Source organism: Lissotriton vulgaris, chromosome 1_1 (assembly GCF_964263255.1).
Source record: "Lissotriton vulgaris chromosome 1_1, aLisVul1.2, whole genome shotgun sequence".
Taxonomy (NCBI): domain Eukaryota; kingdom Metazoa; phylum Chordata; class Amphibia; order Caudata; family Salamandridae; genus Lissotriton; species Lissotriton vulgaris.
The window spans coordinates 1,795,888,455-1,795,915,875 of NC_141685.1; the positions used below are offsets into that span (position 1 = coordinate 1,795,888,455).

At 45.0% G+C, this 27,421-nt stretch overlaps 1 protein-coding gene across 1 annotated transcript in view; it reads left to right on the top strand.

Annotated features, from left to right (window-relative positions):
• The first annotated feature begins 6,633 nt into the window (after positions 1–6,633).
• Positions 6,634–27,421, top strand: part of LRIG3 (leucine rich repeats and immunoglobulin like domains 3) — a 73,045-nt gene continuing 52,257 nt past the window's right edge. Inside the window, exon 1 of the mRNA XM_086919109.1 lies at positions 6,634–7,242. Coding sequence (XP_086775235.1) covers positions 7,040–7,242 — 203 coding nt within the window. The 5' untranslated portion in view covers positions 6,634–7,039. The remainder of the gene's footprint in view (positions 7,243–27,421) is intronic.

Below are 27,421 nucleotides of genomic sequence, written 5' to 3' on the forward strand. Positions count from 1 at the left end.
GCCTCAGGTTTGAGCCATCTATTTGCGAGATCCTTAATATGAAAAGAGAGAGCCCTTGGATTCTCTTGGGGTCTCTCTTTCACTTGTCTCAATTTTACCCTATAGGTGTCGTCGTCTATACCAAGACGTTCTAGTATGCATTTTTTTTTATGTCGGCATACGGGGTATTTCCCTGCACGTTGACCTGTTGATAGGCGGCCTGCAGGTCGCCGGTTAAAAGTGGTCTTAGGTATTGGCCCCATCGGTCCACCGAATAGTTGGCGGCTTGGGCCAACCCTCGAAGTTTGTGAAGAAGTAGTCTGCGTCTTCTCCCGGCACGTACTTCTGTAGGACTACGGAAGGGAGTGAGGTCATAGGCCTTTGTTGTCCCAGGGCGTTGGTCACATTGTGGGGCCTGTGCAGATGATCCTCCTTGCCCCGCTGGTGTTCTTGAGCTCGACTAAAGGCACAGGCAATTTCGATGGCTGTGTCCAGCATGAGGCGGGAATGTTGTCTTACCCAGCGTTGGGTCACCGGGTGTAGGGAGTTCAAGAACTGTTCGAGATATATTTTTTCAAGGATGTCTTCTTTTGTGGAGGCCTCAGGTTTGAGCCATCTATTTGCGAGATCCTTAATATGAAAAGAGAGAGCCCTTGGATTCTCTTGGGGTCTCTCTTTCACTTGTCTCAATTTTACCCTATAGGTGTCGTCGTCTATACCAAGACGTTCTAGTATGCATTTTTTTTTATGTCGGCATACGGGGTATTTCCCTGCACGTTGACCTGTTGATAGGCGGCCTGCAGGTCGCCGGTTAAAAGTGGTCTTAGGTATTGGCCCCATCGGTCCACCAAACAGTTGGCGGCTTGGGCCAACCCTCGAAGTTTGTGAAGAAGTAGTCTGCGTCTTCTCCCGGCACGTACTTCTGTAGGACTACGGAAGGGAGTGAGGTCATAGGCCTTTGTTGTCCCAGGGCGTTGGTCAGTTTACCCATCGCTTGTTCGTGGACACGCCCTGACCTTTAAGGACGTCGTGCAGCTGTCCCCTGTCATCTTCCGCGGTCTTCAAAAATTGCTCCATCAGTTTACCGAACTGTTCCTGTGATTCTGCCATTTTTCTCACAACTCCGTTGTTTTTTTTTTTTTTAAATACAGGCAGAAACTATAATGGCATTTGGGTAACTTATTTTCACAGAAACACGTGAGAAGAGTGGTTCCGTGTAACCGTAACTAAGATAGAAGGAAAATAACAAACAATATTGACCCTTCAGGAAACATTCAGAAAGGTAAAAACACTCTGCCTTGGCTTCGCATAATGGCTGACTATCAGCATTGAATGATGTTGGATAGTTTTATCTAACATGAACCAATAACTTTTATATTTTTCTAGAAGCACGCACACAGCTTTAATCAAAGATTCAAGTGTGACCTTTACCTCTACAACTCAGAGGTAAGGCGCCTTGTTTTTTTAGCATCTCTAAAGAATTGAAAACCCAAGGAAGGGGTACTAATAAGCATACATATGTTTTTTATCATTAGGATAAGGATTGGAAAAAGATTCACTCAGCCCTGATGAGAGTGTGGGAACAGGATACCCACACTTAAAACGCGTCGGCATAAAGGACTAAACCCCATAAGTTTGACATAAAGGATTAAATCCTAAATTTCTGAAGAAGTCTGTTGTTGACAAAGGGGACTGAACCTTATCGATTTAAAATAGCTGTTGGCATTTCAGTATTTTTGAAATGATTGCATGTATGCATTGATGTCTATTGAATAATAAGTTTGACATCGTATTTGATTTCACTATTTTTTCCACCTGTTTGTTTTAAACTCACGTCATATCATGAAATGAAATGTATTGACTGTTTGTTGTTCTATGTTTGCACATATGTTTTTGTAAAAATCACTCACTAAAACGTGTGGCTATTTTTGTGGAGAACTCCTTTTTCTCTTTCTAAAAAATATCGCTTTTTTGTAAAAATAACGAATAAAAGGCGTAAATAATTGCCGAGATGAACATGATAAAGTTGGTTCATTTCTTGCTCTAAATAAGTTGAGACTAAACAATTGGAAGTGTGGGTACTTTCTTCTTTTTCTAAAGATATATTGGGCCCAACCCCCCCACTTCAGTCCACAGGGCCATACCCCCCAGTTCCCGAAATTTTTCTCACAACGGCATTCATGCTTCCAGCGGATCCCACTTCTGACACCAGATGTGATGGTGGGCGTACCGCACGCTGGAAAAGCAGGCAAGGAGGCCGGATATAGTGGGCTATGCCGGTGTTTATTTTGACTCAAGGTAGAAAGCAAGAGGGGTGGACATAAGAACAAAATCCATATGAGAGGGTCCGGGTTCTGCTTCGGGGCTTGGGTCCAGTTCCTTTCTTCAGGGTCTTCTTCTTGTCCCAGGTCTCGGCTTTTCCCTGTTCTGACGCTGCCACGGGGGTGGGACTTCCGGGGTTAGAGGGTTGTACTTCCTCTGATCGTAGGTCTCTGGTTGGCTCCTACAAGAGAGAGGAAGGCGGAGTTCCGTTGGTCATGGTTGTAGCGCCGACTCCCGTAACTGACATGGGGTAACGTTCGCGGGGATGCAGTCCGGCGGAAAGGAAGGTGGCACAGGTGGGTGAGGGTGTTCTCTGGGTAGGGGGGTCCGTGTCGTCGTCTCACAGTGTGCTAGTCACATGAGTAGTCCTGTAAATCTGTCTCAGGCCTACCACTTTAATGTCTGCGCACTCTGTTTGGAACTGCCATGTTGACCTGGCAAGTGCACCCACTTGCCTGGCCCAGGCCTTCCCTTTTCTTACATAAAAACACCACTTAGGCATGCCCATGGTGCCACCATAATCAGGGTGCAGTGCATGGAAAAGGTAGGACATATACTGGTGTGTTTTACATGTCCTAATAATGAAATGCTGCCCATTTCATGTTTCACCATTAAAAGGCTATCTGTCCCATAGGCTAACATGGGAATTGCTTTGTAACATCTTACAAGTATAACTTTCCATTGGGACAAGATAGAGAATTAAAGTGTAGGCTCTCTGAATTTAGAATTTACAAACACATCTTTTGGTAAAGATAGTTTTCACTCAGTGTGTTTAAAAGTGCGATTTTTAGAAAGGAGGCATTTTCTTGTTTAACCATTCTGTGTGCCTCTAATGGTTTGTGTATTGACTGTCGGATTTTCGACTGACAGGAGCTGGGGATGTGCATTCACTGTAGACAGCCACAAGGGAGTGTTGAGGTGTGTCCTGCCTTTCCTGTGTAACTTGTAGCTGGGCTGAATAGACCTTGACTGCATTTAGAGTAGTGGGAGGAGTTTTCACTAGCATGTGAATCTGCAGTGTCTCCTCCGCACAATGCTGTCTCCACCTTCTGTAGTGAAGCTGGGCAAGAGAGGGCAGAACTGGTTTGGACTGGGCCAGAGACTTTTTCCACAAAGAAAGCAGAGAGAGAATGGGGAATAAGTAATCGACCTTTAACCCCAGCGAATTAGATCAACGGGAGCCTCTGCCAAGGAGAAGTGCTGGTGAGATATAAGAGGAGTACTGCCCCTTTGCTCTGTTGGTTTTCTGGGTTGGCCTTCAGTTGATGCTTCTGCCAAAGAGAGAACAAAGACTGGAACTTTGCTGCAAACCTGCTTGAAGAAGAATCTCCAAGGGCTTTTGTGTACTGGCCTCCTACGATGAAGTCTCAGGGACACAAAGAGGTCACCTGCAACCCACTGACCAGCACCTGCACTCCTCTGTGGACTCCTGTGTTCAAAAGTGTACCAATTCCATTTCTTGGGCTCTGAGAAATATGTGGTTGGTGCTGCAAATCAAGAAAAACAACTCTGATGCTGTCAGCAATGCCACCAGTGACTCCAGGACCTGCACCGAGGCCAGGGCCACTGCTTGTGAAGTGCATACTGCACTGCCAGGGTGCACCGCAGCTCTGACGCCTGCAGTTATCAGCCTTTCCAACGCCAGCGCTTTTACCGACGCCTTCACAGCCAGCACCTTCATCCTGTTATCGCTCAGCTGATAACCAATGAGGGAGAATTCATGAACTCTTTGACATCACATTGCCACACCAGAACCAGCTCACAGAGGTGAGTGTAGATCATATCCACTGACTTGTCAGTGTTTTGGAGGGCCTGTCATATGTGGAAACTCTTGCCCTCAGGAGTGGCAAGCAGCTGAAATGGGCTATGAGGGCTGTTTTCAAGGTGAATGGAGGGTCTGCTGCTGTGATGTTCTTGGGCAGTTTGTACATCAAAATAAGTCTCCAGTCTCTGCACCCACGTTTTCCATCTGGCTGCTTGTCTGGGTGGTGGACCATTGAGATAAAAGGGGTCAATTGCAGATAAGGAGGCCATGACACAGAGGTGGCTTGCAGATGCACATCAAAATGTGATGCTATAGTTGCTGAAATGTAAGGATCAGCACTGTTCAGTATGAGCATTGTGAAACAAAACAGCACCCTTGCACAGGAACAGTGATGTGCCGCAGGAAGAGCAGCTGAACTTGCAGCTTGCTGATGGTCAGTATTAGAGCACAGTCATGGTCTGTGGTTGTTTATAGCAAGGACTGATTAGAGCACTGCAGTCCAGATAGGCAGATCCGGCCAGCAGGTGGAGAAGGCACCAGAGGAGGGTGTGTGTGCCATTCAGAACATGGCAGTTTGTGAGCAGGACTTGCTGCTGGTGGTTGGTCGTTCCGGACCGGGCTGCTCGCATGGCTCTGTTTGATGGAGGAGGATCACCTGCCTCAAGGGGGGCACTATGGGATGCGAGAGTAAAGTGGCCACTTTGCAGGCTGCTCTGTGATACGTCTTGTCAGGCAGGATGGTGGAGTACGCAAAGTGCAGGTGAATAGTAGCAAAGCGCAGCATATCTGCTGGGTGGCTCGACCGCACCTGGGGATCTGCCTCAGCGAAAGCATTATAACATGTGCAAGAAGCATAGTGAGGATTGGGGCAGGTGGCTAGTTCGGCTAGCAAGCCTATCATTGCAGTAGCGGCTGGCAGGGCATGTGGGTAGATGGGTGGGTGGGAGGAGGTTTGTGGGAGGACACATTTTTTTTTTAAATACCACTTACCTCGTCTGCGTCTCTACTCCGCTTCTCTGGAACCAGGAAACACCTAGGCTCCCCATAATCAGTCACAACGCTCCAATGCAGCATTGTGATTGGTCTGAGTGCCATGGATCGGCGCTTAGATAGGAATGTGGCCTAGGCCATGTTCCCCACCAGGCTGTGTAATGCATCCTGGTGGAGAACATGCAAATTGCGCATGACTGTTTAGCCGGACCAGGACTGCAGGCCAAGCAGTCATGCCCACATGGAATGTGCAAACCAGTCCTCACCCTGTGCCTCCAGCCCGAACCAACCCAGCCCTGAATCTGCAAAGATTACTTTTATTTTCCCTGCTCAAAGCGCAGTGAAGCCAATGCTCCTCCGCCTTAGCGGAGGAGTCCACCCCTCACAACATCATTGTGTTTACATGTAGGTGGACGGTGGTTGCATAAACAACAGAACAGGACATCTTTCTGGCTTTGTGCCGGCCTGATTTTTGGGTTGTGGGGCTATTTATTCATTTTGTGACATTACCCCGAGCCATACCCTCTGGCCCATATTACTCGGGGTGGCTATCTCGACTTCCCGGACCCGAGGATAACCTTGATTTTGTCTTTCCCCAATCCAAGGTGAAAGAAATGTCTGTGAGTGAGAGCTCAAACTTCAAGTCCTTCTTACCAGCTATTCCCATACGAGAGGCATATTTACTCACTACAATAGAAAGACTCTCCTCTTCATTTTTCTAGGTTTTTTATATAGCACTCCTTTCAAATCGCTATTTCCATGAGTTTCGAATTTCTCCTGCCCCTTATTAATATATCAAGCCAATATGCAACTATTATTCTCAGTCTGTGTTTGCTCCACCCTCCCCCAACCCCACTCCACTTCATTTATGGATGTTGCAACAACAACAAAAATCCCATATTTTTCTCAGAGAGTAAAAGCAAGGGCTGTGTGCCATCGGACACTAACCCAGAACTCTGAGCTTCCGCAGCACCCAAAGTCTCACTTCCTTGGGGAATAAATAGTACTGTTCAACGACATACACCAGGGTTGACTGAACTTTATATATTTGTGCATTTTTACTCAGTGCGGACATGACCCAAAGGTGTCAGATCGCTTAACAATAAAAACAGGTTTCATGTCGAGAGACACAAAGCTACAAACAGTTGTTCGTTACGATCTTTAGAACTATCGTTTTAGTAACTTCGGCTGGCGAATAGTTTTCAATAAACAACCGCACAAGAGGCTCTCATGACTCGTCTGATGTTGCCCTGAGACTCTGGACAGAGGGTGGGGAATCCATAGACGGAACTGGGGGCATAATCAAGGGGTGCTGAGAAGTGAGTGAAATCCTGTTAAGAAAGCAGTAGGGTGGCCAGCTCTGCGTGTGAGAAAGGGGCGGGCGCACTCCCCAGGCTGAGGCGACGAAGGTGGAAAGAGGATGGGCCACTGAATAGACTGCACAGGCTGGGAGCTGAGGAAATCACGGCAGAGAGAGCAGGGGGCGGGTAGAAGGCCGGGGCGGGCCACAAGGAAAGGGGCGGAGAGAGGGAAAAGTTGGAGGAGCGCGGAGGCCCCTGCACATTGTTCTTAGTCCGAAGTTTTCTGACTACAGAGTTTGGGCCGTATTCTCCAAGACTTGACTTCTTTTTTGCATTACGATTCGATTCAGGCTTAAAGCCCCCTGCGCCCCCTTATTGGAATCGGAGATCGGGGCTGCCTAGAAGGAGATCGGCGTGCTCCTCTCTCACTCGGGCTGAGGAGGGACTTGGAGTGGAGCCTGGTGCCTGCGCAGCTTGGATCGGAGCAGGGAGCTGGTCATCAGCCGGGCCGTGGTCGTCTTGGAGGGGGTCGGAGAGTTTTCTCCTTCGGGACCTCGCGGAGGGGCTGCGAGGGTCGTCCCCCCTCGGAGCGGGGCTCACTCTGCCGTGTCCTGTGGGAGGACCCGTACGTGCAGGAGGCTCGGGAGCACAGGAGCCCCGGGGATCTCACCCGCCGGCAGCGATGTGGTTCTGTCCCGGGGGGCAGCGGCGGCAGCTGGGAGTCCCGTGGCCCGGCCTGCACCTCTGGGTGTTGGCGGTGCTGCTGTGCGGGGCACGCGGTCGCGCCTGCCCGGCCTCATGCCGCTGCTTCGGGGACCTGGTGGACTGCAGTCGGAGGAGGTTAGCCCAAGTACCCGACGGACTGCCTGGATGGACCGTGCAGCTGTGAGTATCTTGGGGGCTGCCGGGACGGCTGTCATTGCGAAGTTGCACTGTCTTTCAGTATTTCGAGAATGACCCGGGACTGCTGTACCCGGTGGTGGGGGTAGCTGGGGGTACAGCAGGAACACCTGGTGGGCTAGCGGGCAGCTGTGAGTATGGCGAGGCCCATTGGCGTGAGGTGTTGTGTCTTATGGGGCGAGGGCTGCTGTCCTCCAGGTCCGGGGATGTTAGTTTTGAGTATTGAAGGTGTGTGGACTGGACAGGTACGTCTTATCGATGGCAGTTGCATGAAAGAGGCAGGGTTACAGCCTTGTGAGTATCCGAGGTGAGACGGGCTGTTGGAAGTATGTGAGAACCAGATGTGAGTTTCTTCTCGAGAGGGTACGTCTGGGAGTAGCCGAGGGAGCTGCGAGGCGGCATGGTTTGGGAAAGTCCAGGGGTTCGGACGCGCTCTAGGAAAGGCCTTGTTGGAGTCTTGAGTATGCCTGTAGGTTTATGTGTGGTGGTACATGGGCGGAAAAGTGAAGGGGTACCACCCACCTGTATCTTATGTATGGGTGGCATAACCCAAGTGTCAGACGTGTGTTGCATACTTCAACTGCCCTCTCGGGTCAGTTGACACACATCTCCCTGTGTTACGCCATAACCCCCTTGTCACTTTTGTGTGTGTAGAAGAGACATGGTACTGCGGCTCATACCATTCTTCAAGTAGCCATTCACGGGGTGGTGGAGGGGCGCATTAGAGTTGGGAGCTGAGAGTGACTGCACACAGTTTTTCTATATTATTAGATGGGTATAGCGGAGCTCAAATGGTGGTTTATTGCTGACCTTTTTTGACACGTGTTTATTTGCACCTTTTATTGCTTGCAGCTACATTTTATTCGGTGGCTTGGTTGGAAGGAACTCGTCAGCTTGCTATTATGGAGTATGTTTTTAAACACGAAATTATTGAAATTGTTTTTTACCAGAGAGGCGGTGGTTTGATATCGGGGAAATTGGCCCCCCATAAAAAAGTAAAACTTCTGTGATGGGACTGGCTGGCAGCTGCAGAGCCATCCATGATTGTGTTAGGACTGGGCTGCTACAACACCCCCAACGCGGTCATATAGTTACAAAGACGTGCGTGCAGACCCAAGAACTCAAACTTGGGCCCAGACCAGGCGCAGAGACGAATAGTAAAAGCAAAGTTAACGCTAAGAAGCCGTAGCAGACCCCTGCCAGGGGGGAGAGTGCGGGTGGGATGCTCATACCAAGGCAGTGAGCACATTCCGAAGGCAGAGCGCCAGGCCCACCTGTTCCACTCGCAGCCCATTGCCCAGATAGGATATGACGTGGCCCTTAAGTATGTCCACTGGGTGGGCTAAGTGGATCCTTCACTCCTGATGGGAATCCACCAAGGTGGCCACGGACTTGCTACATAACATTGAATTGAGTCCAGTGGGCATGCGTGGGGCAAGCTTTGCACTCAGTTGTGCAGCACAGAAGCCCTGAACCCAGGATAGACTCGGGAAAAGGCAGAGTTGCACAACAGGTGGGCCCTCGTTTGTGCGCCCACTTTGTAGCCATCAGAAGTAACCACAGGTATTCAATCTGCAGTGTACGGTGCACCCTGACACACGGTGTCATTGCTCCACCCAATAAATCCCCAAACCGTCCACGTTCGGCCTTATGCTTGCACAAGAAAGTTATACAGTTAGAATTCTGGCAACAAGCACACATGGAGAGCAATACACAAATTCTTGTTGTGTTTATTGGTGTAGATGCCCACACGGTGAAGTGGAGTGCTTACGGCCGTGACCCATCAAAGCCCCGCCCCCTGACTGCACCCCAGCCCGTGGTGTGCTTCATTGTTGTTTTGCGGTGCGACTTCCTGTAACTGTGAGTGATTCTGGGCAAGGGCCCTTCTACTCCCAGTGAGATAGGCCCTTCAAGGTGCCGGTGTCGGATTGTGTTGGGTGTCGGGGAGATAATCTCCTCTTTTCACAGTCTAAGGGTTCCTATTGTTCCACTAGAGATCCCAATCTGCAAAGCAACGACACCTTTCATGGTTGGCGCAGATATTAACACTTCCCAGGCCGGGAAGATCATGGCGGCGATAAAACTGCCTCGCCTGGCCCCATACGGCCAAGACTAAACTCCACTCTCAAGAGAGTTTTTTGCTGGCTTTAAAATTACATCTTTCAAGGCCCTTCTCTCGCTGGCTCCGCAACTGCACATTTGTGGTTTGCAGTGAACCAGCACCGCCAATCTTAAAACAAATTGCATTTAAACCGGCATTGTGCAATGTGATGGGATGTGTCTAGCACCAGCGCGGCCAAATGTGTGTGAGAAATAAATGTAATTAAAAGTGCAGGTCGAGAGAAACCACCCAGAGTGACCGGAAACTCTCAGAATGTTAGGATTTTGTTTTTACAAGTTGTTTTGATCTCGGGAGGGAGTGCAGCTGTTGGTGAGCCCAGCACAACTCCACTTTGCAACTTAATTACACGTTTCTACTCAAGTTTTATTTATGTTTTACGAGGGTTTTTTTAAGCTGTGTTCACCGAGAGCCGAATAAGGGGCTCGTATGCAATTGGCTTTGTGAAGAAAGTGGCGTGGGAATCGTGAAAGTGAAAATATAAGATTCCAACTCCGATTTTTTTTAGTAAAATAAAATCTATCACATAGCAGATTCTTCCCAGATAATCACTACTCTTAACGGTGTTTTCTGCCATTTTAATTCACAGCAGTGGTAGAAAGACTTGTAATAACTGGAGAACATAGGAAATGCGAATGATTAACTAACTTAAAAATGCAAACGCTTTTGAAAGAAACTGTCATTGTTTCCCCATGCTTTCTGTTGTACCTTTCCACCTGCGGCCCAGTCAGTACACATGTACTTCCCCGTTGTTCTCTTTGGTTTAGGAGTAGCAATACAAACAAACTTGTTAAAAACTCCAGTGCTTTATGCACGACGGGCATAGTTGCGATGATTTTGAACACGATGAAAAAAAAACAGCGGCTTGACACTTTTTCTCCGTAAAATCCGTTGCTTTCCAAACTCTTCGTTTTTGATATTGTCAATCACCGTCTCAATCACACCCACTTGGATTGCACGTTTATTTTCCAGTCGGGTGAGGAGTGTGCGTTTATTTTCCATTATGCCGAGGCAGGGGGGAAGTGCGTGAGCTTTCAGCATTTTTTTCGGCCTGGCACAGCCTTTCTTGCTCTGACACTGCTACACCGTTTAATTAAGCTAGACCATTATATAAAGTTTTAAAACAGACCTGAGGAGTCATCTGCTGCTTTTGCGGCGCATTGAGTGAAAAGCTTGCATGGGGCACGGGGTAGGTTTTCGATACGGTGTTATTGACTATTTCATTCACCTGTTGCTAATTGTTACTAGACTGCAAACGTCGTTGCATATTTTTTTCCATCAGAGGAGGGTCATGGTTTGCAAGTCGGCCTAGTCAGGAAGGTTTTCAGTTTTCAATTAGAGGTGGCTAATTGCCCCAGCGCCCCGCCGGGCCCCCACGCAGCCTTGTTCACGGAATGGAATGTGCCTCGCTGACTGAGCCGCCACATGTGGAGTGAGGGATCCCGAGTGCGTGGTGGGGGTAGCGGAAGGGCGCCTGCACCCAACCTGGCAAGTCGGGGCCGAATCTGCCCTTCTCTCTCAGCCTAATCCTGCCCAGCCCCGCCCCCACGTGTCCGGCAGCTGCTTTGTTATTCACTTCACACGTCTATTGTCCCCTCGAGCTCCTCCCGGCAGCCAAGGCCTCTCTTCCTTAAAGGCCTCCGTGAATGGTGTAAACAGGGCATTTGGGTCATTTAGATGATTTGATTAATCAGTGATGGACTTTGATGCATCACGTGACGTTGCCGTCCTGATGGGCTTTGTCAATAGTGCTCATCTGGCACTTGCAGTTGGTTGGCGATTAGGTGTATTTATTGTTGAAAGGAGTACGTATTCTTTAATTGCTGTTGTTGTTTTTTTTGCCCAATGAACACCTTTACTCGTTCTCTTTATATATTCATTGTTGTTTTGAGGTCATGCGGCCCAGTTTGCTAGGGCCCATGTTTATTGTAGAACTGAAGCTGCTGAAACGGAATGTTAAAGTGGCGATGTAAAATAGTTTGAGCTGGAAGTCTTTCTGCCCCTCTGTGTGCTGTGCCTTGACGACATGTGCAACCCGGGGTGCGTGGGGCGCCGAGTGCGTGTGTTGGGGGCGTGGATTGTTTCCAGTTGGGAATCGCCGCCCATTGCAGCCCTCCACTAAATGCCTGAACTCGTGTCCACCTGTGTCAATATGCTCGGCCCGTTGTCAACAAGCCCGGTGTGATGGCTGATTGTACAGCTGCGTCTCTCTTTATCCACGCTGGGTGGGGCGCTGGCCATTCAAACATTCATCTGTGTAGGTGTGAGAAGCGCATGTGGTGATCCGGGCTGAGTAAACATGGCCAGTTTGTTTGTTAAATATCCAAGGAATCCCGCCCAATCTTGACGAATGATTGAACTTCTAAATATTTCCAATTCCCATAGTTTAATAAATTACCAGAAAGTGTAACTGGTCCAACAAAGCACAGCTTCTTTGAAGAGCACTATTTTAACCTGACTGGTTCACAGGTCTAATCCCCCATACAGTAAATCCCATAAACATCGCAGATACAACACATAGTCTGTGAGTGTGTCTAGTCCTGAACACTCATCTCGATGAACCAGACTCAACCATGGAGCCCCATTCTTTTGGACTTGCAAAACACTTATGTATAATGCAGACATCAACATTTCACAAAACATAGCTACAAAGTGGCATCAGGTCAAATATCACACCCTCATCCAGTCCCAGCTTTTTAGCCCAAATCATTTTACATGCTGGATATTATCAGTCCATAAAATGTTAAAAGTGAAACTACAAGTACCAGAATGAAGTAAGCCAGAACAGACTGAATGTGTCCTACTTGAAGTGGCCCCACATGCAGCTATGAAAATAGAACAGTGATACACTTTTTGGCAACTTCCTACTGGCAACTTTACCGTTGGCTCACACAGGAGCAAATGATAAGTATGGCTCAAAAATTAACATTGAGATGAGCCATTCCTCAGACTATTTATTTGCATTGAGTGAAACTGCTCTTAAGGGAACTTGTTATGGGTCGATTTAAGGACAACAGCTACAAAAAAAATTCACTAGCCTACACCTCTTTAACCACAATGGTCAACCACAGTAGAGCAGAGGTAAGAAACTCTTGCCCCACTTTAAAGCAAAAAAAAAGAAACATGGCACAACTCCATACCTGGTGGAAAGTAATGTAAAATTAATTGCTAAATTCATGATTTTCAACAATCAAAATCAGAGAAAGAGAGCAATCGTACATTGACCCTTCCCTGCAGTGATTGACCAGAATGAAAACACTATTCCAGTACCTTACCTTTAGTTTCACACCTAATTGGAATGCCTTAGAAAGAGCAGTGCTACTTGTCATACATTATAGACTAATGTGCCAGAGAGCTGTCAAGAACACAGTTGGCCTATCACTGAGAGTGCAAGAGATACCCTTTGCTTCCGTTATTATCCTTTTTTATAGGTTGACATATGTTGCAGACTTTTTTCCATACGACTACCCCCTTTTTCCAATGTTGGTAATCAGAGGCAGGATCATTCTTACACTTTAACGTACCTTCTGAATGCCTGTACCAATTATTCTTCTGCTAGCGAGCTCTCGTCCCTTGTACCCTTGATTTGACTAGGAATCAAATTCCCCATCAACTGATTTACTGCTATATCCAGAGTAGTCTAAACTTGTACTACAGCTGTTAATATAAATCAGTTTGTTTCACCATCTCCTATCTACCTTTGCCCTTTTAAGCTGCACCACCAAAAATAGTATGTGCTTTTCAAAATTATAGGTGGGCGCACTGCTCACGGTGATATTGGGCAACAACACTGTTAGCAATTCTTGGATCCTCAACTTGAAGCGAGTCCTGGACATCTGGTGTCAGATTTGGCCTCACCAAGGAGACATTCAGTAGGCACAGATTCTGCTGGGGCCTACTTCTCCTTGGTTTGAGACTAGTTTTCTTGGTCCAGCTGTGATTGGTCAATCTTTGTCTGTACTTTCAAAACATGGACCTCAAGAACCCCTTTCTATTGGATTAATCGTTGGCACTCTCATCCTACCTCACATATGCTTCTCAGCATATTTATACCTCTTTTGTCCCCAGTGGCACTGAATTCTCTACAGAAGCTGATGTAGGTGCGTACATCATGTTAACTGGTTTATCCTATTCAAAGTCTTTGGGGTTGACCGTTCTTTTCCACTGGATTAATGTAGCCCCCACACTCAAAGCTTCTTCCTTGTTTTCCTTTTTTCATTGTTTTCCTTTTAAGTGGAGCAAACCAATGGAAAGTGCAGAAAGCACATGTAGCGCAGGATTTCTCTTGCAAATGCATTTGCGCACAACCACTTGAATGCTTCTTCAGGTTGTGAGTTGACTGGGGACTAAAGCATTCCCAGTAATCAAAGATTAACAAAATTATACAGTTCGAAATGAGGTTTTCTTTTTTGAGTCTTTGGTACAGGCTCAATATATTTCATGGAATACAGTCCTCTGGGAATCAGAAAAAATAATTCTACTTACTATTGTTTCCTGAAGAGGTTTCGGTTTGTCTACACATTGGTATAACAATAATTGTCTCTGAAAATCTGATGCGTTTTCAATTATTATGTCATTACTTGTAGGTGTAGTTTGTTAACAAGTTTTTCTGGCACAATTTCAGCCTTTCGCTTGAAAAGGTAAAGAAAGGGGACTGGGCCTAACTTTGACTGTGTCAATCGACAACTTAAATCAACTCACAATGACTGTCAAGTAGTCACTACTGGTCATGTAGCACCTACATGGACCAACAGGCACTAGCATAGTTATTGGCAGCTCCCTCTGAGGAAAACTATGACTGATGTAAACCATTTATCCGTAGGACCTGGATACACCCAGTTTGTCCTGCGCCCTAACACAACCCAAACAAGGCACCAACAGAACTCCCATAGATCGTGAACTTGGTGAAACAGTGTTTTACAACCATGTCAAAACATACTAATGTTTAAAAACACATTCTTGTAAGGAACATACTTGGGCCAAATAATTGCCAACACATCATTAGGAATTAGACACTCGTGATAAGAAAACACTTCACAATAAACAGTGCAGTATATGGACTCATGAACACCAACAACACCAGAGACCTTCCACAATCCCAGACGCCATTGCACTATACAGGTGTAACCACCTGCATCAGTGGGGGGCAGTCCTGCCTCACTGTAACCATGTTCTCATACCAGGGCACCGCCTAACAAACACCAAGCTATCTGGGGGGCTGCAATGAGGTGAGCAGGAGCTGCAGCCCCATGCCCACCTTGGTGATCTGTGCACCTTAGCCACCAAGCTTGTGTGTATATCCTTTGGTTGGCTCAGGACTGCTGGACCCTACCCGTGGTGCTGTTCATGTGAGTCAGCTTTGGAGAACCCCTCTGTTGACTCTGCATTTCCCGCCCCACCCCACACACTTTGTAAGGTGAGGCGATGGGAAGTAGTCATCGGCCGGATTGAGGCAGATCCCGAGCCATGTCGGTCCCTAGTTCTAAATGCTGTGTCACTCTACAGGGGGGGCGCTCTGTCCAAATTTGCTGAGATGAATGGAGTACACTGATAGCAACTTCTCCAAGCTAATAACCTAAAGTAGCGTATCATTGAAGTGACCATATTTTCCATGAGCAAAATAAGTTAAACCCCACTGCCTCCTCTTGTAACTTGAAGGTGCTAGTCGTGCCTTTTGCTTGATTGATTGGGTATCCCCATCACAAGCCTCTGCTCACTTCAGTAGGACTTAGCCCTCATGTATGAGGAGCCCTACAGCATAGCATTTATTTTATCGCAGTATTCTCTATAGTAACGCATTAAAGTACAGTGTTGTCATGGAAGGAGGAATAGCTGCGAAATTATGGTAAACATGAAAATGTATTGAGATTTCCAAACAGTGGCAACTGCTACTCCTGGCTTGCCCTCTGCTACTCCTGGCACTGCCTTTGCTACCCTGAGCAAAAAGATTCAGTGGGCCATTCAAGGACCTCGAACAGCCATGGTTACATCCATATTTTTGCACTTCTTCCCTGTCAGCTGGCCCTATGGGAGCTAATGGAAGCTTTTAGAGGCACTACATTTTATTGGGCGGGGCCATCCCAATTAATGTCCTCAATGGTCACTGGGTAGTGATATCAGTTCAGCTACCACCCAACATTTTGTTGAATCGATCCCCATGATTGTAAGATGTGACTAGTTCATTTTATTTCTTATTATGCAAGGGTTAGTGGTGTTAGGAGCTGTTAATTTTTGGCCCGGTTGAGGCAGCTGTAGGTACGCACTGGGTCCTTGGCAGCGAATGTAGAAGCAAGAATGCATCAGCTTGGTACAGTGGATTGTAATGTCAGTCGAAAAAAAAGACAACAATCCTGGATGGTGCTTTTATCACTCACCCTATTTACATCAAGAGTGTAAAGAACTGATCCTATCAAAATGTTTCATAACAAGAATGTGATTGGTTAAAGAGGTGTGTGTTGCCACAGGCTGCTGCACACCCGTTCTAAATAGTGCCAACTCATGCTGCTTGAGTCGTAACTTTTGTAGGTGTTGGTGTGGGGCGCCACCTTTATACCATAGACTCCAATACTGAAGCTTTAGCATTGTGTTGAAATGTCTTTAGTGTAACTAAAAGCGCTATTAAATGAAACAATGGCATCCAACTTTTCTTACACAAATACATTGGATTCCTGTGATAGCTACCCATATTATGTTGTGATAACACTTAGTATTGTTTAATTAGATACAGTACCCTCGTAGGAACTGTACTTCGATAAACTGTCTATTTGTCTAGCCACAAAGGAGGAATTATTAATTTGTATTTAAAAAAATATATATAAATAAGTGTATTGTTTATAGAATTGATCTCACTTGCACTGCCAAAAAGGCATGTATTTAAGAAATAAAATAATAAAAACTTTAAAAAAGAAACCCAACTTAAAATTAGTAAGAAAACTACAAAAGAGACTGGCATATCATTTGGTGTTCCCCGTAATAAAGCCACTCTGAATGCATTACAATGCTAGATGTGTTGCTTGTTGAATATATTCCTGACCCCACATGTGAAAAATGGATCTTCACTGATGAAATGTCATTTTTAGGGCGAGCAGACCTAAAAGCAGGCGGAGCCTGCTTTGTCTGCGAAGACAACTGTTGTCGGCGTGTTAGAAGGAATCTGAGACGGAGCTCAAGCACGAGCGTCGCGGTCTCAGATTCCTCCTCGGGGCCGCACACAGCACCCCACACGCATGTGCATACACAGAGACACACACCACACTCACGCATGCGCACATACACAGCCATACACAGGCACAAACTGCATACACACACGCAGACCCACACGCACACACACAGACACATTCGAACACACACAGACACACGCGCGTACACCCCCCTCCCCTCCCCTCCCACTCACCGGGCTCTTTCGGGCTGGTCGGGCACTCACCGGGCTGTTGCTGGGCATCGGGCTCCTCTCTGCGGCAGTCTCCTCACGGCACCAGGGGACAGGACTTCACTACCGGGGCTCCCACCAGCACCTGGGAGCCCTGCAACACTCTGGCTGTTGGCAGTCCCGGGACTCTCCTCAACTCATGGGAGCCCCGGGCTGCGGAGAGGCCATCTTCACTTCTTCCTCGGTGTCGGCGGGCGGGACTTCCTGCCGGATTGCAGGCCCCGCCCCCGTCTCGGCCAAAAGTGCCTGACTTCCGGTTTTCACGGAGCAGGGCTGCGGCGGTGATTTCTTTCGGGGGCAAGAGGGGTAAGCACCCTCGAATTAAAATATAATTATATTTCCTTCTTGTGTCGCTTGTTTTTAATGCAATCTAACATTGTTAGTAGACAGGGCTTGTTTTTTATATTGCCGCGTTTATCTTCAACAATGGCTGACAACGCACCTTCCATTTCTCTGGCTCGGCTTGTTTTTTAAAGCAGCCCCACACGCCTGATGTTTCACTGCTCGGAAGAGGCGGCATGCGATGCGAGGGGCAGTAGTATATGTCAACCTTTTTCTTTTTTCTTTTTCAATATGGCGGCCTGGTGCATTTCTGTTAACACAGTCAACAATGCCGCCGGTACTTAACGACCCCCATCCAGGACACCGCACTTTAACATGAGCGCCACACACTTAGCAGCATTCCAGCTCTTTTAGTACTCGGCACAGCAGGTGCCCTCATTTTCACACTTTATTTCTACATCCTTTTTTACCCCTCCCATATCTGGATTGTCAGTAGTGGGTCCACAAATAAGGCTGCCACTGTGCTTGTAACTCTCTTATTTATCTTCCGTTTCCCACCGATATCAGTGCCAGGGGGCTGCAAATGAGAGCATCGTTCATGCCTGATCAGAATGACTCGCAGACTGAGGTGAGACGAGTGAGCGGCTTCCAGCAGTACAGCCCTTAGGCTCTAACGTCAGTGCCTTCTACGTAGGCAGGTTATTACTGCGAGTGTGTTAAAGGCTGAGCATAGCGTGTAGCTTTGAAGCTACTGTGCGACTGTCATGACTTGGAGTTGTGCTTTGGGGGTTCCTTCCAGAAGAGCCCCTCCAATGCCATCCTGTCTGCACCTCAACTTGTACGCTAGGTCCTTTTTGGCCTCTTCTTTTCAGTCCAAGGTGTGAATGTTGTTGCCCCACCTCTGCTGTGGATTGGCAGTTCTGTATCATTGCCATCGGATGGGGCTTTCTTTTACACTTCATATGAAGTAGCAGGATTACGGAACCCGGAAAGCCTATGCAGAATGGCACCACTAAAGCCGACTCTAAAAAGAGCCTTCGTCCCCCCTGCCCCAGGGTCGTCCTCACACCGAGAGCGGAAGCGGACCAAAGTGGTGGTGAAAATTGCGCTTTGTGTAAAGTAAAAAAACCTTAGCGCCCGGGGAGCCCCCGGGTCTTTCAATGACCATATGCAGTGGTGTGTGTGCCATTCCATGCTGGGGAATCACTGAGGGGGGGAAGGGCTGGCTGTTGGTTTAAAATGGGTTTTTTTGTTATCTTTTTATGGGAGACAAATGCGCATTTGAAAAGCTGCTCACTGGTCACACAGTTGCTCCTTTTTAGACACAGTGGGACGTTTCTAGAACAAGCATTGAAAATGCAATAATTCTTGCATATGATTAAGTTAAAGCCATTTGCTTTGCTAATGGTATTGTATAGCAAAGCAAATGGCTTTTTTCTTTTCTTGGTCCATTTTTCTTTCTTTTTTTCCTTATTTGTAATATCAATACATCCAAGTCACGTAAATACAAAACATGTTGCATTACAAATGCTATAGGTGTCACATTTGCGAAAGTTATAACTATTGGCATTGTAAATGACAAAGCTATTAATTTAGCTATTTTAAAAAATAACCCATAAATAAAAAAAAAATCATTTATAAGACCAATAGCTCAAACTTTCCTAATGCGAGCCCTATTGCATTTCCAATGCTTGTTTTAATGGTTGTAGGACGTCTTGGCTCTTTACAGTGATGGGGACAATTTTAAATGAATATACAATTACTATTGTTGTTGTGGATGTACTCTTCAAAGTGTGACACGTATATATCATATTCCACAGTGGATCGAAAAGTTCTTATTACATCTTTTACCGTTCACCATCTGATAAATCTTTTAACTGCTAGAAATGCCAGGAAAAGAGTTGCTTTGGGTTTTAACAGCTGTTTTTCTATATTTTCCAGACAAAAGTTTGAGCAAAGTTGTCTGAATTATGAGTCACATTGGAACCAAATCCCAAAAGGGCTAGAGCTTATTTTCTTTAAAGAAAAAAAACCGTTTTCTGCTGAATGTGCAGCTGCAAAGGAACCCTCGGGGTTTATTGAGAATTTGTTGCTAGTTTTCCATTATACAAATAAAGGTTCTATACGTTCCAAGGACAGCATTCACAACTTTGAGTAGTTGTACTCTGAAAGTAAATAGTTTTTTGTCTTAGATTTGTGTTTAGTCTGTGCCTTTCAGTTTCCCTCCCAGACATAACTTTTTTTTCCAAAATATCGGCTGGACGTATTAATATTCCATGCCTTTTTCCCCACAAGGAAACTATTTTTCTTAGCCTCCCTGAGCATGAGTTTCCAGAAATGGCTGTAGTGTAGGAGAAACCTTGTTCATCCTCCATTGGAAATGTGCCCTGGATTTTTTTTAAAGTTCTGTTCAGTCATAATATTAAGGAGTAGTCTAATCAAAGACCACTAAATTGAGTAATTAGGTGGACAATGCAGGAACCACACACCGAATGGTTACTTTTTATGCACATTCACTTAACAAAACTTTACAGCATTTTTTTTTAGGTTGACCACAAAATATCGGTCAAACATGATCAGCCTTGATGGTAATGAGAACAGGCTGAAGAACACATAACTCACAAATATTGCTGATCATGGTTTAGTAAAGTTAGTGGAAAGCATGACTAATGGAAACACAGTATAACCAAATCTTTACTTTTTTGAGTTGCAGTAAAAGAAGTTTTGAAATAATTGCCCTGGACCTTGCCAGTATTAAAATATGCTCTTCCTACGAACATCATATCCTTCTATATATAATATTTAACTTTGTGTCAATTTTATACTATTGTTAATAGTGCACCTAGAGTCATGTAGTCTTTCCATTGTAAATTAAGTTTTGTGGGAGTAACAATCCATACAGAGTCAAATTGTGACACCTCTCCATCCCAGAAAGGATTTTTGCTGAATGGATAGGTGGAAGACTGTGTTTTTTAGGTACGTCATTTAGATGGCAGCAGAGTGGCTTCCATGTTCATTTGGAATGGCCGAGGTAGAACGGTGTGAAAGTAATTAAAATATTGAAAAACACGAAAATGGATGGTCCTGAGGCATTTACAAATAATTTGAAGATTTTTATTTTTACGACCTGGGAGATCATGAAAAAGTTTGGGGCCCAATACTAAGAAACAGCTGTCTTCTTGGTCATGAGTTTGAATATATGAACATTAGGCATTTCGTGATTACCTGACCCCAAAAATGAACCTTGATGTATTTTCTTCACTCTTCTTTGATATTCTCATGTTCACTTGAAAAGGTGTTGCATCTATCCTGCAAGCATGTCACATGCATTCACGACAAGGCTAGTACGATATTTCTTCCTATGCGCTGAAGTAAGTGCAAAGCATGTACTTGCAAGAGGCCACAGATTTATCAGTGCTAGTCCTATGTATTTTTTGTTTCGCTGGTCTTATCTACAACTTAGTCTGACATATGTTCGAAACCAAGAAAGGAATAATGTGGCCCAGCAGTATAAGGTTGCAAACACCTCTTAAGAGTGTGCCAACCGTTGATCCTTGGAAAGATTGCTGTCCTCCTGAGTAACACAGTTTCCATCCTTAAATGCAGAAGAAGAACTGGACCAAGGAAAATGGATGAACACCACAATTTCTCCAATGATGGGGATTGGTCACCAGTTAGTGACCCCTTTTTGGGGAAATTAACTTTTAACCAGTTGTAATTCATCCTCGTGTCTGTGGCCTGTAACTAGGTGACCCGTGTGGGGATGGCTGAATTTGCTTGTTAGTCTTCCCGTTGAATGATATAATGATTGGATATAAACCCATACCTGGGATTTATTGTGGCAAGAGGTTGAGTGTATTTACTAAACTGGACCCGAAACAGAGAGGTGCCATGAGCATCCCAACTAGAAATGACCTCTTCCTGATACTGAGACTAACTTTTTGTGTTTTTCTTATTTAGGATGAACCCTTTGCATTGTTGTCAGGAGATAGCATTTTTTTTTCACAATGAGCGCACTGTCTGTCACATTAAGAATGTTTGCTCATGTATATCCAAAAAGCCCATCAGATAGGCATTTATATTTTGGGGAACATTTTCAGACTTGGTCGATCACAGTCTGTGTCATTAGAGGCATGAACTCAGTCTATGCAATCTAGGATATATTATAGTGCCAGTGATTACAGCACGTGTTTCAAGAGCATATTTGCAGGGTCATCTATTTTATAATATGGCAACCTAAAATACACATCACATATGTATCTGGCAATTCAACCATGTATTGCTGGTCAATGAAGATGGTTGTCCTCTGGATGGTAAATGCCTCCTAAAAAAATCAAACTGAAGTGTTACTGGGAAACCGCCACTGTTCATGTTTTGTCAGTGTTTCATAGACGAAAAACAGTACTGATGTTCTGGCATAATATTGAAACATTTCAGTACTAGAGTTCTGGAGCATCTTTAACATAAAGCCTCACTATGTTACCCTTTTTTGATGCCACCAGGTTAAAATTCTTTTTCAGTCTCAAGATGTGGATTTGCTCACTGAAGCTGAACATCCATTTTCAGTATTAGTCGGTGTTCATTTGTTGAAGAGTTAACAAATTTAGCCATTTAGCCTATGCATTCCATGAAAGCAAAAACGAAGAACAATAACTTATGTTCTTGAAAGCATAGTTTGCTAATAAGCTCCTGAGAAGAATGTGACACATTCCAAAAACTAGTCTTCACATATCCAAGCAGTAGCCACACATCTTTTTTCCCCGGAAAGGCTTATTGTTTGTTAGAAATCAGCTATAATTTCTGGTTTCATTTATGCCTCCTCGCTATCATAAGAGCACCCTAATTAGTAACACATTTGCCTAACGACTTGTATAGAAAAAAATTATCTAGAAGTCAGTTTTTTTAGTTAAGGAGCTGTTTCTTACTTCAGACTCAAGTGTAAGTTGCTCCTGATTTTCCAGGAATAAGACACAAGGTTAGGAAAAAGTCTTTGGCGATTTGGCTTTAGGTGCTTTTATACAATACAGTCCGGTATATAGATATGCCCGTCTTCCCATATGCTTCTCTTAATCCAGTTCTATTGCTAAAGGAGGATTTTTTATCTGAAAAAAATGGTACCTCTGTGTTTGAACAGCTTGTGATCTGTTTCTTGCAGAGTGGTTATTTATTTCCATTATTGTGTTACCACACAGAGAACAATTCTTTATACCTGTATAATAATACAATTAGTACAAATTAAGTACTATGAAAAGAAACTTTTATTGACATACAAGGTGTAAAATTTTGAGTTCAGTATGGATTAAAATAGGCGCAGACAAATACTCCACCATACACAAACGTTCCAATGAAATACGACAAATGGGTAAAACTCAAATAGAAAGTTAGAATATAATGTTTGTGACAGGGCCATATAAGTGCAATGTAGATTTAAATATATACAATTGAAATAATCTGCTCTGATCTTTGATAATCTGTGATCACATCTAGTGCTTAGTAGATCATGCCTAGTAAATCCCTGCATTGGTTCAAGGTTCATGGGGTGGAAACCCAATTACTGCAGGTGGAGATACTCTTACAACTTACTGCCAGAGTAATTGACCTGGAGAAGATTGTTTTGGAATCTTAATCGGAAAGAAGTAATCTGAAAAAACAGCGACATTTCTTGACCTTTTAAACAGCTGGAGCATTCATAATTGGACATACCAGGCTTTTAGTTATGTTCTCTGCCCTGTCTGGTCGGTATTGGTTTTAGTTAAACTCTGGGACTGGTGTTTTAGTATTGTCTAGCTTTTGGACGGAGACTCAATACTTTCTGGCCCCAACAAAACATCTGTAAAGTCTCTAAGCATAGAAATTGTTTAGCCAGAGTCTTTCCTGTGCCAAACACAGATGCTAAAATGCCTTATTTATTAAAAAAAAAGCTGCTTGGAGGCAGACTATTGTGGCGCTAGTCTGTATATAAAAGGAGATGCACATGGAAAAGTCATAGATAGCTCCAGTGTTTAAAAGCAAATAATTTGTTTGAAGCCTAATGTAGGCTGTTCTGCTCACAGTTGCCTTGATGGACTCCAGATGGATGCAATACTTGAGCTGTGAGTGAAAGTGTCTGGCTCCACTGTGGCGATCAAGCACAGCAGTGGTTGTAATTGAAGGATTTTTATAGTTTAAAGCTCTGCCAGATTTTTGTACATGTTACAACTCCAGCGGTACACATCCACTCATGTCTCTTGCTGTCTGGTGGGCGTTCAGGCCAACGTGTTTCAAATAAAAGCAGTCCCGTTTATTTTAAAGCTGTAAAGGAAATAATTGAACCTCTTTCTTCAAAGATTGTCAAGGCCTCAAAGATTGTCAAGGCCTCTGGATTCATGTCTAAAGCTTGGCGAGCAATCACATATTAAAAGACCAGTGTTTAAGATGTTGTGCACGTTATTGTACTCTTCCTGACCTTGTCCCCATTATTTTCTTTTTTGATTATGGATCTACCAACTTGCTACTGTACATTTTCGTAAAGTTATTTTTTAGGGTGGGTGTGCTTGAACAATTTTTGAACATTCTTTACTTCACATTACAGTGACACAGTAATTATTTAGTTTAGGCAAAATACTTTCTTTAATAGTGCACTATGCAGCCATTTTCAAGACAGACAGTCTTTTGTCTAATGCCCTTATTACGAGTTTGGTGGGCCAATGGACCTCCGAAACCATGGTGGCGGTCCGCAGACCACCAGAGTGGTGGTCTGCCTGCCGTATTGGGACTGTGGTGGTTGGACCGCTGCTACAGCCACGGATCCATGACCCCTGGTGGTAGTGTTCTGAGGCCCATAATATGCTGGTGGTGCCGCTGCGGCACCGCCAAGCATATTAGGAGTTTCCTAACTGCACACATTTCATGGCGGTACAACCATCATGAAAAATGTTGAGGTGAGAAAAGAGGGCCCCTGTTGCCTCTGCGCCATGGGATGCCTGCAGGGGAGCACATGTTGTGCCCACCTGTGTGCATGCACCCCAGCTCCTGCAGGGCATGGTCGTGATAGTGCATGCCCTGCAGGAACTGCTTTTGACGCTCCCATTGCGGTGACTTTTTCAAAGGCACTGCAGTGGGACCTCCACAAAAACGCCTGCCAGAGTAAAACTAAGCCGTTCTCTGGCAGGCAGTCTTCAATGGCTTTGGGGGTCTCGGAGCGGGTGGCAGCCACTCTCCGAGACTGCCAAAGTGATAATAAGGCCCTTAGTCTTTTTGAGGTAATTGAATGCTAGTAGTAAGTATGTTTAGCGTGAGAAATGGTGCAACATAGGCTTGGTAGGTACTGCCTGGTGTGCCCAAGTTGCTGCCACAATCCACATAGGTGCTGACTACATTGTAAATTAAGAATTCAAAAGTCCAAACAAGAATGTGAGCAAAGAAAGGGGTTTCCATTATAAGTAGCTTTTAGACAAGAGCTGTCATAAATTCAGATCATAGCCTGGGTATGCTTTCTTCAGTACGCCTCTTTACAGTATAAGTTGAACTCAGTCACTCAAAAACAACACGTACGATCCTCCTCTGTAAACACCATTCTCTCATTCACCCCACTAGATGTTAGACTTAGCCATTAGGCAGTGACCAGCCCAAACTTGTGTAAGGACGTGGTCAATATATTGGCCATTATACAAGACCTATTGTCCTATCTCCTAATGGAGGTCTGCACATACCTGCAAAAATAGGACACTCTCTACTGGTTCTGTAGACTGCAGTGACTCCTAATGAAACACTGCACAACTGCCATGAATGCAAGGAGGAGGAAAGTAATCTAATCAGAGGAACATGCATGTCTCAGAGGTAGAAGTCCTTTATGACTTCTCTGCTCTTGGCAGTCCTTACCATTCATCAGTCCACCATTTATTATGCAGTTGCAACCCCACCATCTGAGCTTCAATACTTAAAACAATTTATCTTTGCCCTTCTGAGCCGGTACTTCTCATTTAGAAATTAGGGAAATTATTGGAGCTCTTCTCTTTTCATGTAATCCCTAAAGCCCTACTGCTACTCACTCTCTTCTTCAAGACAAAGACAAGGCTCACTGAAACATACAACTGCACATCCACAACAACTCAAGGAGACTGTTCACTTTGAAAAGTGTAATAGACGAGTGTTAACGAGCCCCCACTTATCCCCTTCACTGCAGCGGCTATTCCGCTGCAGTGCTAAGGGGGTGGGGCAGCCGCGCGGCGGGGCCATGCTGGTGACGGAACCGCTATGTCACCAGCCGCGGTTGAGCTGTGCTCATGACGGAGCGGTTCCGTCATGGCCCCGCCCGCTCAATAGAACGCTCCGCATAGGCGCGAAATCAGCACCGCGCAGGCGCGGCGGCAAGGCCATGACGGAACCGCTCCGTCATCAGCACAGCGCCACCGCAGCTGATGGCGGAGCGGTTCCGTCATCAGCACGGATAGGGTTAAAGATGCCAGTCAATGGATATGTTCATTCGTTAGTATGTATTGGGTTTTGGTCATGACGCCGTCAGCAGTCTCATATCATCGGAGCACCAAAGGAAGCCTTTTCTGCAACTGTATTTACCCTCGTCCATGAACTGCCTCCCTCTTAAGGAAAGGGGTGTTTAGATGCCAGCTCTTGGGAGTCAACATGGGCAATATTGGGCTGGTTAGACTTTTTTGTTGTAAGCATAATCTGTTACATATATTAATGTTGAGGCAGAACGAGGTGTAAAAGAATATTTCACAAAATGCTTTTATGCATTATTAATCACATCACTATGGCACATCCTGGTTTTCTTAATTCTCTAATCTTACTGCAGAAATAATAGTAACCCCGCTCCCTTTTAAAGAGAGTCTCTTAACTGTATACATTTGCATATTGTTGCGATTCAGCTCTATTTACACTTTGTTCAAAGAAAGAATTCTATGTAGGGATTGCAGTAAATGTTTTCACCACAACAGATGTATGGAGGTGGTGAACTCCACGAGCTTTACAAGATTCTTAGGCAGATTCTTCGGATGTAATGGACCATGAGAGGAAGGTGCATATGTGTTCTGGAATCCCATACTTAACACATTCCTTGTATTTCTTTTGTAAGCCTTGTAAAAGGTTCACCAGCCAGCTACACATTTGTGCACAGTACAACAACGGAAACCTATTATAATAGTCAACATTTTCTTTATGTAAGATGACCAAAACACAAGAAGAATTTTGGAAAATACAATCCTTTACATTATTATCTTAAACAATTTTATCATAGAAAAATACACATAATATCGATGTACTTCGGCTCCCTTGGGGATCATGGAAAGCATAGATAGTATGTTAGCTTATTGCTGTCAAAATGGTGGCTTTCAGAAATGATGAGATCTGTTCAAATTGAGTATTATGCGGACTCAGGGTCCCAGAAACGTCTGTGTGTACCTATGCCATATCCTAGAAAAGTGTGTTCAGGAAGGAAAGCAAGCATGTTAGTGTGTGCTTTCACCTTTCCTTTCCTCTCATATAAGTCACTAAGGGCACGATGTAGGTAAATCTAATTTATTAATTAATTAATTACCGATTCGGTATTTAAGAAGTGGTAAATTAGAGAGGGGGGAAATGTAGGTAATTCTGATTCGGTAAATACCGAATCTGTAAGATTCGGTATTTACCGATTCTGTAAATACCGAATCGGTATTCCACATTGATTCCTGTGGGCCTTGAAGCCCATAGGAATCAATGTGGAATACCGAATCGGTGTTTACCGATTCGGTAATTACCGAATGTTGCAAGGGTGCAGGGGGTGTCACTTTGACACCCTCTAACACCCCGAAATCAGGCACGTGTGACATACATTAGGGCATGTCTGTCTGTCACATGGCACAGGTGTGCATGCACAGATGTGCATGCACACCTGGATTCGGTATTTTACCACCCAATTGGATTGGGTGGTAAAATACAGATTCTGTAAGGCCTGTGGGACTCAGAAGAGTCCCACCTACATCTGCAAGTTACCGAATCGGTAAAAATACCGATTCGGTATTTTACCGATTCGGTAAATTTACAAAATCGGTAAAATAGGGCCCCTACATCACAAATGACCATTTACCGGTCGGTAACGGCCGAAATCGGCCGTTACCGGTCGGTAAATGGCCACCTACATCTGGCCCTAAGTGTTTTTTGTTCCCTTTATTTCCCTGAGACATTTAAAACTGAAGGGTGGTTGAAGTAATTTAATGCGCATTATGGAAGCAGAAGGTGGAGAAATTGCAAACCAAACGAAACCGAAGTGAACTTATAAGACTGCTAATAACTCATTTCCTTATACTTTCCTCTATGATCTCTTTATTTTTAAGGACTATTCACTGTTATGGCAA